Source organism: Terrapene carolina, unplaced genomic scaffold, assembly GCF_002925995.2.
Source record: "Terrapene carolina triunguis isolate 2854851 unplaced genomic scaffold, T_m_triunguis-2.0 Scaffold374, whole genome shotgun sequence".
NCBI lineage: Eukaryota > Metazoa > Chordata > Testudines > Emydidae > Terrapene > Terrapene triunguis.
This window is the reverse complement of record NW_020664725.1, coordinates 13,234,035-13,247,232: the sequence shown is the minus strand read 5'-3', so window position 1 is coordinate 13,247,232 and position 13,198 is coordinate 13,234,035. Positions and strand designations below refer to the sequence as shown.

The 13,198-nt window shown below is 44.0% G+C and overlaps 1 protein-coding gene across 1 annotated transcript in view; it reads left to right on the top strand.

Moving 5' to 3' along the window:
* Positions 1–12,810, top strand: part of ALG9 (ALG9 alpha-1,2-mannosyltransferase) — a 31,814-nt gene extending 19,004 nt beyond the window's left edge. Inside the window, exons 11-13 of the mRNA XM_029912919.1 lie at positions 882–1,029; positions 3,369–3,498; positions 12,676–12,810. Of these exons, the coding sequence (XP_029768779.1) occupies positions 882–1,029; positions 3,369–3,498; positions 12,676–12,810 (413 nt within the window). The remainder of the gene's footprint in view (positions 1–881; positions 1,030–3,368; positions 3,499–12,675) is intronic.
* The last annotated feature ends 388 nt before the right edge of the window (positions 12,811–13,198 follow it).

The window sequence follows — 13,198 nt, the reverse complement described above, 5'->3', positions numbered from 1 at the left end:
ATGTGGTTAAGTGCTTTCCTGCATGGAGATGGATTTAAGCACGTGCTTAATGTTAAGTATGCGTGTATGTGCTTTCTGGAATTGGGGCCAGGAGTGGTCCTGTTAACTTCACTGGAGCTTCCCAGTAAAGCCTGGGCATATGTATTTGCAGGATTGAAGCCATCTACAGTAGTGACAGGAGAGTGGTGATAAAAGTGCCATGTTATAGCAAGGTACTGAAATGGGATTTGGATCCTAACTACATTTTAGTGTAGATTATTTTATTTATTTATGAAGCTATCAGTTAAGAAGGCCCTGAAAGCACTTGAGGCTTTGTATGAATATTTATCTACAGTGTTATTTTTATATTTCTTAATTTTACTACATGCCCATCCTTTGCTCTGGGTGCACATGCAATATTTCAGTTACAGTCATCCAGCAATCACTTTATGTTCATTAAGCCAAGGTTAGCAAACCTTGGCTTGTGATTGATATGAACTTTTATACTTTAACAAAGCCCTTGTGGAATCTCCCTTTTTATGTTCTCAGTTAAGCTAAACTCCTTGAACAGTGGAAACGTGTGGCATGGGAAAGTCCTAAAATAAAATCAACATGTTATTAAACAACAAGGACAGGAATGTTCATGATTTTGGCAGCTTCTTGTGGACAATGTGGCAGAAGTTGAAGCTGGCCTTGCTGTAATAGCGCAAGTGGGTTGGCGTTAGTTTTAATGGAACATGATGCCATTGGGATGGGTGCTCTCTAGATACCAGAGCTAGGTAGCTGGGTATGTACTCCAAACCCTCCCAGCATTTTGATGGGAGGCTTAAATATAAACAAGTCAAGACGTGAGAATACCACCCGCCTTTTCACTCTTTGTTCGCTATCTTCCTCCTCTGTAGGCTACCATGGGCCTCTGGACCTGTATCCAGAATTTCATAGGATTGCCACTGATCCGACTATTCACACAGTGCCAGAGGGGAGGCCAGTTAATGTCTGTGTGGGGAAGGAGTGGTACCGATTTCCGAGCAGCTTTCTCCTGCCAGATAAGTAAGTTGCTCATCATAAAGGATCTGATTCAGCAAGATACTTGAGCAGCTGCCCGGCTTGAAGCTCATGCCACTGACGTCAACTTGTGTGCCTGAAGTTAGGCCCCTTGCTGAACTGGGGCCAAAGTGAGAGCAAGATGTGCATATCATGGCGGTAATTTCAGAAACAAAGCCTACCCTTCCGAGTGACGCTACATGACAGGCAGATTTATCAGCCCTACCCGACTAATGGCTCCTCTCTCCAGGTCTTTTAGCCACTGAATCCCTTCTATGCAAATTCTCCATCTTGGTTTGTTTGTCCATGTCTGTTTGGCTATGTTTAGGGGCGAGGCTGTTGATGACTCACCTGTTGTGGTCAAGGTTCCCTAGAAACATAGGAATTCAGGTTAGACTGCAGACGGCATTCCTTTAAACTTTATGGAGACCCAGAGGCAACAATTATCATCCTGAAATAAAATTTCAAGGCCACAGGGTACATCTACAATCTCAATTTGTTCTCCAAAGCGTCAGTTGTAGTTAATGCACAAGTTCAGGGCTGCATGGAAATATCAGAAAACCATTAGTTTTAAGAATATGCTTCTCAGGATGCAGTTTGTAGGATAGTTTTGACAAGAATTCATCTCACAAGCTGTCCATAATGCCAAGCCCTCAGACTTGTGCCACGTGTACCAGCGATCTTGGAAAAAGTGACTCATCTGTTTGCTTTTCAGATGTTCAAAATATTTTAAATTAATTAATTCGTTGAGCCATGTGCACGGATGGTAACAATTCAGATTCTTACAGGGGTCCTGTCAAGGTTGTTTTCTTCATTCTGAAATGATGTACTTTCAGTTACTCTAGTTCACAGCCATTCTGTTTGGGAGCTTGGAACTGAATTATGTTTTACTTTTTGAAGTGGTCTTCCAGCCCCCAGGCACACGGGGTTGTTGTTGTAGTGTTGCTCATGAGCAATGGGCAGCTGTTGCTTCCTTAAGAAGCAAAGCCTTTGCTTTGGAAAAAATCTTTGGACATCTGTAAAGGGAGAAGGGGATTTTTTTCCGTTATGATGGGCCTCTGATTAAGAAATGGGCAGGATTATATATGCTACTTAAAAGGAGGTCAGGAAGATCCAATTGATTTCATTTCCTGACACTGTCAGTTGGCTTTCTGCATCCATCTTAGGAGTATATCTTCAAAACAGCATAGGGTGTTAGTCACCAGAACCCTGTGTACTGCTTTGGGAATGTGTCCCAAAAATCCCAGCTACTCTTGCCAAGCAATTTTAGGTAATGTCCCTTAATTTTAGGTGGAAAGGGTAAAAAAACAAAAACAAAACAGCCCTCCCTCCCTCCATCCAACCTGCAGAACTGCAAGATAGTACAGTTCTATTTACAAAGATCGTGTTCATGGGCAAACGTCCCACTGCTTTGCCGGGCTTGCAGACAGCAGTTGGTGATTCCCCAGTGAAGCAGTTGCAGTAGATGAGTACTGGGATTAGTCCTTGAAGGCCTGAAATACAAGCTGTTAGGGCACAAGTGGCTGCAGAATCCTGCATTCCTTAAAACCGCTGGAGTGTTGATTCAAGAGCTTGCTGACAAAGCTCTTCCTTTCACCAGCTGAAATGCCTTGCTCCTGGCTGGCGTGGGTTCTGGTCTAGCAGATGTGGCCAAAATTATTTGACTTGCAAATATTAAATGAAGTTCAAAAGTTAAATGTGGATGGAAAAGGCCTGATGCCAATTTCAGTCCATTGTTTCTGAATGTAGTTTAGCTCCCTGACAGTAAGCCTCCAGGACTTCTTGAGTGGTCACCGCAATCAAAATGCATTTCCCCGACGCAGTGTTCTGGCCCATGCCCGCCATGTCTTGTAACTGTTTTTATCATTAAGGAAGCTTGCCAGGATTAATGGGGAACAGAAGTCTGGACATAGGACGTGGGTGGGTTTGTGTTCCCCTTTGTGCATTGTGTATCTTTCATGAGCTGCAGTAATGTATGGGAGTTCCGCTTGTGTTTCCACTGATGGCTCAGCTATGGTTCACTTGTTTATTAAGTTTATGAGTGCATCTTGTAAGTGAAATTTACAAGAGTGAGGGTATATTCTCTTTGTATTCCCATTGACCTCAGTGGTTCTTACCCATGTGCTTAAGTGTTTTTGCAAACAGGGTCATCTTGCCTAGGTGCAACTGAATTTGGTGGGTGGGGGCTGGCTCTGTGCATACGTCTAACCCATTGCTGCTTTTCTAGCAGGACTGTTTGCTCTGTAGACTGGAAAGCCTCTAGTTACGCTTTTTGTTTTCTCATTACAAAATTCTGGTGGTTCCCAGAGTTTCATTTCAGGTTTTCCTCTCTGTGTTTCCTGCAGTTGGCAGCTCCAGTTCATCCCATCAGAGTTCAGGGGCCAGTTACCAAAACCGTTTGCCAAGGGACCAATGGCCACACGGAGCATTCCTGCAGACATGAATGACCAAAACAGGGAAGAGCCATCCAGATATGTAAGGGCTACACACTTGTCTTCTTTTTCTTTCATCATTGTTAGTAGTAGTAATAGTAGTAGTGCTGTAGTCGCCCAGGAATCCTCATCCTGGGCCAGGACCCCATTGTGCTGGGGCTGTATAAACCCACAACAAAAATCTGTTTGCATGGCTGTGTCCCAAAACAAAATCTGTTTGTTTAGATGTCTGAATTCTACTTGTAAATCATCTCTATTTAGTTTTCATTTGAAGTGATTATTTAAAAAAACAAACCAGAAAATTCCCAGTAGTTACAATTTCTGATGTATTGTACCGTTACACTCTCTGATTCCAGATAACAGCTCAGATTGATCCAGTACTTTCAAATTCTTCTTCCACCTCCCCACCCGCACCAATGAAATGTATTGGTCATTGAGCAGTGAGTGGGTGACATTTTCCTTTGCACTTTGGGACCTGTTAAAACTAAGTAAATAAAATTGCCCGAGAGGTTTGTAACAGAAGAAATAGCTGTTTAGTCCAGAGCGTCACCTGAAACTATTGGGACCCTGGCACCGCTGATTTCAAAAGGAATCTGTTAAGATAACCTGCATCAGTATGGTGTATTTGTTCCTTTTCCTGGTTGTCTCGGGTTACTTAACCAAAAATACCACTTGCCAGCTGGCCTGTTGTAGAATTCTTTAGCAGATTAAGTCAAAGTACAGAAGCAATTTTCTGAGGACCCAGCCTTTCCCCCATTTTTTCCCCCTCAAGGCTTCTTTGGAGGCACAGCTTAGAGTGTTTAAGTGACACAGATACAGGTACTAGCTGTCTCTGTCTTAGGGTTCCATAGTATCTGAACAATAATCTGCATGGTTTATTTGCAGTTCTGTTTTGCTTTGGGCTGGAGGTTTTAGTTTGTTGTGTGTTTGCAAGCAGCTGGCTGTAGTGACCATATAGATTGGTGCAGTTGGGAGGCTGCTCAGCTGATCTTTTTATCTCCTTTTAGTTGAAATGTTGTCTAGAAAGGAGTGCCAAGCTAAATACGTTTTTTATTCCTTTTTTCTGAGATCAGAATAATTCTGAGCGTAGATAAATACCGTTCTGTCTCACCTGACCATTATGAGTGGGAATGCCTGGAGTATTGCATTATGAATGTTTGCCCATCCATCTAGCCCTCCTATCCGTCCCTCATTACTGAAGTATCTGAGTGCCTCGTGATCGTTTATGTATTTATCCTCACAACACCCCTGCGAGGTAGGGAAATGCTACTTGCCTTATTTTAGAAACCAGGAACTGAGGCACAGAGAGGCTAAATGACTTGTTCAAAGTCTGTGACAGTCAAGAATTGAACCTGGGTCCTAGGTGACTGCTCTAACCATGGAACCATCCTTCCTCTTGTCGAAAGGGATGAATAAGATGAACTGCCAAGAAGCAGATGATGCCTTTCCTCCTCCATTCTCAGCGCTTTGAAGGGTGCCCTCGGTGCAGTCCGTGACTCTGTGGGAAGCACTCAGACTAGCAGACCAGATGTAAACTGCATACCTCCGTTGAAGTCAATGCACACATGCTCATTTATACCAGCTGAGGATCTTGGCTCACAATGGCAGCATGGCAGAGTCTGCAGATTTGATCTCGAGAGTAGGGTTGAATCTGATACGACAACATTAGAGGAAATTGTATAGGTAACAAAGCAAGAATCAATCTTCAGGATTCAGGCTCTGTTATTTTAAGATCTATTACAGGGTTATTGGAAATGGGAAGGAGGCGGATTCCCACCTGAGAGGAGCTGTCTACTGCAGTGCATTTAATTTACAAAATCTTTAACTCTGGCATATTTTTAGTGCAGACAGCTGGCTGCTGCACAGCCTGTGACTAATGAAACAAAACACATTTTTGTTTCATGGTTGTCTCTTAATGTCACCCTACAATTTTGTTATTTCTGATGCAAGGAAGAAGGACTGGGATATGTTTATTCAATGCAGCCACTTTGAGAAATACAGAAATTAGCTACTTGATGTAAATTTTAAGTGGGGTTTTAAAACTAACCTTTGATTCTGAGCTGCTAATAATACCAGGAGAACTGGGATGTCTCTAGAACTAAATGAGCTGCCAGTAGCTGTGGCATGCCCAGATTCTAAAGACAGACAGTCTCATGAAGACCTTATCCAAGCTACGGACAAGACAAAGAATTTAGTGCAGTTGGAGTGATTAGATTATTCATTCTCCAGTGGAAGTTCCTGTTGCTGAATTGCATGGAAATCACAAGGGATGTCATAAGGTTTCTGTTATGGTGCCTGGGAGAAGATGGATTTAACCATCTTGTTTTTCAAAATTCCCAGGCATTAAGGATCTGAGTCTGCTTCCTTTACTCTTGTTGAGTAGCACTTACTCATGCAAGTTGTCCTGTCGGATCCTAAATGCATTTCTCTCTGAAACTGTGTTAAGGTGAAGCTGATTGATACCATCTTTTACCAGGAGGTGTTGGCAGGTACCATAGACAGGGCCTAAAAGCTGAACTTTTGTTTGAAGTTCCTGACCTTGGAGAAGACTTCTTTATATTTTGTTTTTACTTTCCCCACCGAGTGCCTGGCCATCTTTAGAAAAGGATCAAGGACCTAAAGGCTAAGCTAGCCTCATGTTAAAGTTGTTGACTTGAGCTGTTTGGATAGGGTGTCTGTGGGTTCTGCAGGACACATTTTAACTCAGCTCTGCCTATGGTAGAGCAAGCGAGCTCCTGTATTGCGCTGTGTGGTCAGACCATCATCCGCTCTGTTCCATCCATTAGCCAGTGAGGACCGTGCAATTGGAGCATTATTACAAAAGTCTGGTGTCTTCCACCTGTTTAGCATGCTTTGTCTCCTGCTGCTACTCAGGAAGTGGTTAAACCCAGTTCTTTTGCATCACTTTACAGAGCAGCTGCACCAGATTAAAAAAGACTCAGGGGAGCGGGGGAGGTTGTACATTTAAAATTGCCCCGGCTCTTTTCACTGAAAGTGAAATTCTTCCCTGTGGAAAGGGCCTGTTTAAGGTCTATGCACCACTTAAGTTCCATTTAAGCCCCCAAAATAGGGTGCATAGGCCTTGTGCTGTCCCTCTGCCCACAGGTGGATTTCACCCTTAGCTTTCGCTTAACCTATCAGAATAAAGTAAAAGCCACTCAGGATTGTAGAGGGGAAATATATTGTGTGTCTCTGAGAAATCTTTTGAACTGGAAGCTTCAGTCCTATTGAAGGAGCATCCAGGAAAAGAAGGGAGTGTTAGATCTTGGTATTTTCGGATTGTTTTATGCGGCAGTTTGTTTCTCTCAAAGGGACTTTGTATAGCTTTAAAAACAAAATATCTAACAAGCAAAAATCTCTATGGGCCTAGAATTCTCCCCTCTGACAATGCAAGAAGTTGATTCAATATTCTTCTTAGCTGAGTTTCCTGCAGTGTAATTTCAGTTGGGGCGCCAGTGTGATGCCACTGAGCCATCTGGTCTCCCCTTAATTAAATTGTTTTCAACATAAATTCACCGCAAACCCCAGTGTTTCTCCAGTAAAGTGACTCTAAAACGTTCAAGAAAGTTTGCAAGAGACACCTGTGACGCAGCACACTGCAGAAAGCCCAGAAAGGGATCGGTTCAGGGACTAAAACTGAAAAAGAAACCCAGCCTTCCAAGGCAACATATACCTGCTCTCTGCTGCCTCTAACAAAGTTTATTCAGGAAGGTTAATTCATGGGGAGCTGCTGTTGAAAACACAGCCTAGCGCATCTTGCCTTTGATTTGATTAATGAAAAATCTATTTACACTTCCCTATTCATCACTTATCCTCCTTAATAAGACAAACTCCCATAGTGACTGGTGGTATTTGCTCCTTTCCTAAAACAGCTGATGATTCTTATGTCATTTTTGTTCCTTTTGTGTTTCCCTGAGCTGACAAGGCTCCTGCACTCTGTTAGTTTGGTTCGCTATTGAGCAGTGATAGTTCAGATTGTGTTCAGCTGCTTTTAATCGGAAGAGAAATTGTTGCTAAAGAGAGGTCACTCAGCGACACCCTTAGTACTACATACAGACCTCCATCTATACGGTGGGAGGTACTGAGATTGAAAGGGGCCCAGATCTACCAGAATTTTGCAATTATTGCCCCTGACTCCTATTAAGGCCCCTGCTCAACAAGGGACGTCCTTTAAACATTGATCTCGCTGAGTCCCTCCGGGCTGTTGTTCTTCTCCAACTCATTCTTTCCTTCCCCAGCTCTTTCAAATAGACTTGTCCTCCCTCAGAGAAACGCCTTCTTCTGCTGACTGACTCCTTGATCTGTCCCTTCCAGCCCACCCCACCTTGGTGTCTCAGGCAGGTTGCTTCAGTAAGCCCCTCTCAGATCACTGTGTCTAGATCCCCAGGGGGCTATTATCCCATGGATATCTATACTTAGGGAATTCTGCCATGGAGTCCTCTTCATGTGCCGTGGGATGGACATGAGGTTACAGTGTAGAATCTAAGCAGAGCTGCTGGGAGTTAAACAGGGAGCAGGATCTTATGCCACCAATTGGGCAGTGTTTTCCCTCAGTTGCCAGTAATAGGCACCTGGCGCCTTTCTGCACTGGATAATAAATCAGAACAGTTGTGGCTTGGATGCTGTATTTTGTAAAGGTCCTTATCGAATTGTACAGAAAGATAAACACAGTAGGACTTTGACCCAGCACAAAATGCCCTGAGAAGTCGCTTTGTACTCCATAGTGCATTCTTTACATTTTGGTGGTAGGTGCCCTTATTTGTATTGGTGGGGGCAGAGTGCGAGAGAGACTGCTTTATTCTCCTGTTCATCTAGCTGTGGGATTTTGCGCACCGGCTCAGACATCAGCGAGGCATTCAGGAGGAATCAGCTGCCATTTTCAATTGCTCGTCAATTTCATTGTTCTGTGCTGATCTAATGGTGCCCAGATTAGATGGAGCGACATAGCAGCCTTTTAATATTTTTATCCCATCAGGTGCATGGATGATGGCAGTTAATCACAACGGAGCTGTTGCTGTCATCATTTGAAAGTTCACATTTTTACGTGAATACCTTTCTTGTGTGTCTTTCCCCTTCCCCTCAGGCTTCACCACAGTAAAAATGCCCAGCTGTCTAGTGAAAATGGTACTATGCACTGCAAATTTTTTTATTGAGCAGAACAGCATTCTGTCTCTGATTCTGTTCAGTTTGAGGAAGTCTCTGGCAATTTACATATTAGATATAAACTGTATTTAAGCCCCCTGTTGCCTCCTTCCCAATTCAAGCAGCCAAACTATTGCAGAATACTACTACTGGTTTTATATCTAGAGCATCTTTTATCAAGAATCTCAAAGCACTTGATACATTTTAATTAATGAAGTCTGGCAGCCCTTCCAAGAGATAGTTGGGTATTGCTAACTTCATTTGACAGAGGGGAAAACAGGGAGGTTGGATGACATGCCAGAGGTCACAAAACCAGGAACAGAACCCAGGAGTCCTGATTTTCAGTCCTCTGTATTAAACACTAGAAGTAGAATTTTAAAAATTGCCTAAGTTCCATTTTCAAAAGTGACTTGAGCAATTGCAAGCCTGAGTCCCATTGCCTTTCAGTGACATTCAGGCTCCTAAGTCACTTTTGAGAATGTGACTTAAGTTTTTGATCCCTTAGGCACTTTTGAAAATTCTAGTCTAGATCAGCTTCCCCTCTCAGAGTTGGAAATGGAACCCATCGCTCTTTATTACTGGTCACTCGCACTAACTGCTTGACCGCTCTCCCGTCCCTTTGTTTAGTTTTCTACACAGTGTAACTAATCTTTGAACTACCTCCTATAGAACATATCTCGTGAGCTAGGGTTATTTATTAAATAAAGTTTGTCATAGTGCTAAAGAACTTTCATAGCTGATCGCTCATCTTTGCGTTAGCCAACCTTTCTCTGCCTGCAGCCTCTAGAGTGTGCCTGTAGGAGATGCCGCAAGAGGGAATAGCAGCATGGAAAAGATGCAGTGGCATAATGAACAGCACAGCCAGTCCGTATCAGGGAGTGGTCTTCCCAGCAGGAAGGGGATCTTTATATAACCAAGGCCCCCTGAGGACACTGCCTGCAGCTCATTTACTGGGAGGTCACAAATGTAATTCAGTTTTGTTGTGTTGCTTCCTTGTATACAATTTCATAATTCAGCTGAGTGTTGCCAAACTTTTCTGTAAGGGCAAAGCAGCTGCTTGCATCATTGATTGCTGATAAAGGCATGAATGCAACAATATTGTGTCCATATGATCCTGGAAGTGCAGTGTGATGTCCGCTCCAAGCAATGTGGTGATGAGGATCAGCAGCGAGGCAGGGTGGTATTAATAATGCATTAACCCCATCAGGTTGTAGCACAGTCATGCCAGGCTGCGAGCATCTTGCCAGAAATACTTCTTATTTCCTGTGAATCCACTTAAGCTCCAGCCAAATGTACCAGTGGATTAGCACAAATGTCTGGCTGTTTGAAATGGTTAACGGATTACTGTGTACATGTGAGATCGATTGGGCAGCCATGGTCTCTTTGCATAAAATCAGATATGTTGCAAATATGATAGTAACTGCAACATACATACTTACGGGAGGCCAGACTAGAGAGCATGAAATGGAAATGTCAGCCTGACATTTTGTGCTAGTAAAGAGCCACTGCAAGTGGAAGCATAAACAAAAATCATGAGGCTATCTTAAAAATGTGATTTCAAAAAATAGTAAATACTGGATTCTTTTTATTTACTTGACACATTTTGAGCCTTTAGAGTACACTCAGGTCGTTTCCAAGCTTCTCTTCATAACCGTGAGACCTAGAAACTTTTTTTTTTTTTTTTTTTTTTAAAAGAACAGGAGTACTTGTGGCACCTTAGAGATTAATACGGCTGCTACTCTGAAACCTTTTTTTTAAGCGAAGGCTGAGATTCTCATACTCCTCCAACTCCAGCATCTGGGACTTTAATATTATACCAAATACTGCAGCGCTCACGGTAAAATCATGAGAATTAGCAAGACTGGAAACCCCAAGAATCTGAGAGCTGGTGCCAAGTTAGAACAGTGAGTGGAACTGAATAGCAAATAACTCCCAAAATCTAGCCCAGAAAATGCGAAAATATTAAAGTTGAGAAATCAAAAGTTAGGAAATTCCTAGAGTTGAGGTGGCTCCCACTGTGCTAGCTAAGCTACATAGCACATACTGCATGGTAAACAATAAACTGTAATGTAGTGATTTTTGTGATTAGTGAATTATATTGACTGTGCAATATAGCTGAGTTAGTGTTGTGCGAGCATTTGAACTCTAGAATTCCGTTTCTTATACATTGAGGAAGGGGGCAATACACGTTTAAATCACTAAGCAGTGAGGAGTTGGGTTGTGATGCCAGCCCACGACGTGCTTCCTTCTGTAGGAGGAGCATCCCATTTGCACAGACGGATTTGAGGCTCTCACCCTGTTTGTAGGCAAGCAGGGAAGAGTGGCTGCTCAGTTGGGTTTCACCTTGTTTGAGGTCCATATTCCTCCGAGGAAACACAGCGACCATCCCCCACTGACTGGCACAGCTGGGAAGTGGAGTGTGCGATGATGGAGAGCCGCCTCAGTGAAAGATCCTCCTGATCTGCCAGAGGTGGGGGTCAGACTCTGGCTTACTCAGGGGCAATTACCTGCTGATGAACCTCAGCCTCCTCTAACTGCCAGCCACAGTAGGATCCGAGCACCTCACAGACACGAATAGATAGTATCCTCATGTGAGGTAGGGAGGTGCTGTCCCCAGTTTACAGAGGGGAAACTGAGGCATAGAGAGAGGCAGTGACTTGCGTAGGGTCACATGGGGAGTCTTTAACTGAGCTGGGAAATGAACCGGGGTCCCCGGAGCCTCTGAGCCTTAGTCACTAGATGCTCTGTCTCCCTTGGCGGTTCCATGACCACTTCAGCTTCCCTGGGCCTTCCTGCAAACAGCGGAGCTGCCAAGAGCCTCATTCTGCCTCCTTCCGAACCAGCCTGGTCTCACTTTTGCCAGTTCAGCAACACCCGCTTAGCCACCCACAGTGGGGTATTTCCAGTTCCCTCGCTCACTAGTCAGGCTGAGCTTGCCAGAGGGGAGAGGCCTAAAGGGCCGGTCCCTGCAGTCGCAGTGCAGAGTTCAGTCCCTGCCAGTTTTAACATTTACACAGCTCCACTGGCTTTGGAGCGGGCTCCAGTGAATGGTGAGGTGTGGTGTTTAACAGCCCCCAGAGCAGTTAAGGAAGAGGCTTTGTTCAGATACTTTCTGATGAAATCCCTCTCCCGCCAGCCCCCGAGAACAGGCTGTGTTTAGTTTGGCCACAGCTGCTGCTGCCTGTAGTTTCTCACTCTCTCTCATTGCCTTTCCCTTGGTGTTTCCTTGTGTCGTTATGACTCCGCTACTAATCTGAAAAGACGACGTATGTTTGAGGTGGGGTTTTAGACCCTGAGTAATTGCATCGCTTGACCTAGGGCAAGCACTGCGTGTGCCCAGAGTCAGCGGGGCTTTCCTAACACCTTGGCTTTGTGTTGAAGTCCTTGTTCCCTTCTGGCTCGTTTTTTTGTGTGCGTGCCAGTTGAGAGTGAGTTTGAGTGCGAGAATCTGATGAGTTGTACATGTGGCACTGCGGTGGGTGTTGTGCTCGCATGCAAACTGATCCGAAGCCCATTGAAGCCATTGGAAGGCTTTCCATTGGGTGTTGAATCAAGACTTTGTTGGCTTCACTTAGATTGTAAGTTCTTCAGCGCAGGAACTGTTGGTGCACGTGCCAGATTCCACACATTTATTGTTTCTCTTGTCTCCCGAAAAACACTTCTCTCCCCGTGCGCTCATGTGAGCTATATTTCTGGTTGCTCCGTGCACTTGTTTGAGCTGCATTGCTGAATGCTTGCTTCACTCTGCATTATGGTAATAAGTGGCCTGAGGGAGGTCATCCTCCTTGAAATTGCTCACACAGGGTATGTATTCTTTGCTCTAGAGAAGCAGCCCCCGGCAGCAGCAGCAGTAGTAGTAATACCTTACATTTCTATAGAACCTTTCATCTCAATAGATCCAAAACACTTTACCAAGTTTTCTAACTGTGTTTGAAAGAGCATTTACCCCACCACTGAAATGCCGCCAGCTCTGGGGTGAAACGTGGTAGTGCATGAGAATGTTTACACCGTGGTTTAGGATAGGAAGTGAAGAATGCACCTCACTACATAAAGTATAAGGTTTCCTTTCTCCCTGCAGATTGACATTTCCAAATGCCATTACCTGGTGGATTTAGATAGAGCGATTGAAACATCAAGGGAGCCGAGATACTCCGCCAACAAAGAAGAATGGATCAGCATTGCCTACAAACCATTCCTGGATACTTCCAGGTAAGTGTTTTCACAAGTTTGGGAAGGAAGAACGGGGGCAGAAAGGTGCATGAGCTAATTCTGTTTGAATTTCTGCATATGAAAGAAGCGATCCATATACTGGTAGGAGAAATGCAATGGTAGGAGTTACCTTGAAATTATCTTCTTGGGAAAGGCATCTTTCCACACACGGGGACAGGCATTTACATGGGGACGTCTGCGTGGTATTAATACAGCTTTGGTGCTCGTGGCCAATATTGCTTTCTAGGGTGAAATACCTCAATGGGTTAAAATCATTTTAAAAATGAAAGCTCAGCGTCCGCCTTTGGCTGAAATGTATTTTTCTTTTTTATTTGAACAAGAATTGTTAGAAAGCTGTTGGGAGGAGAAGAAATGCGTGAAATCAGCATCCT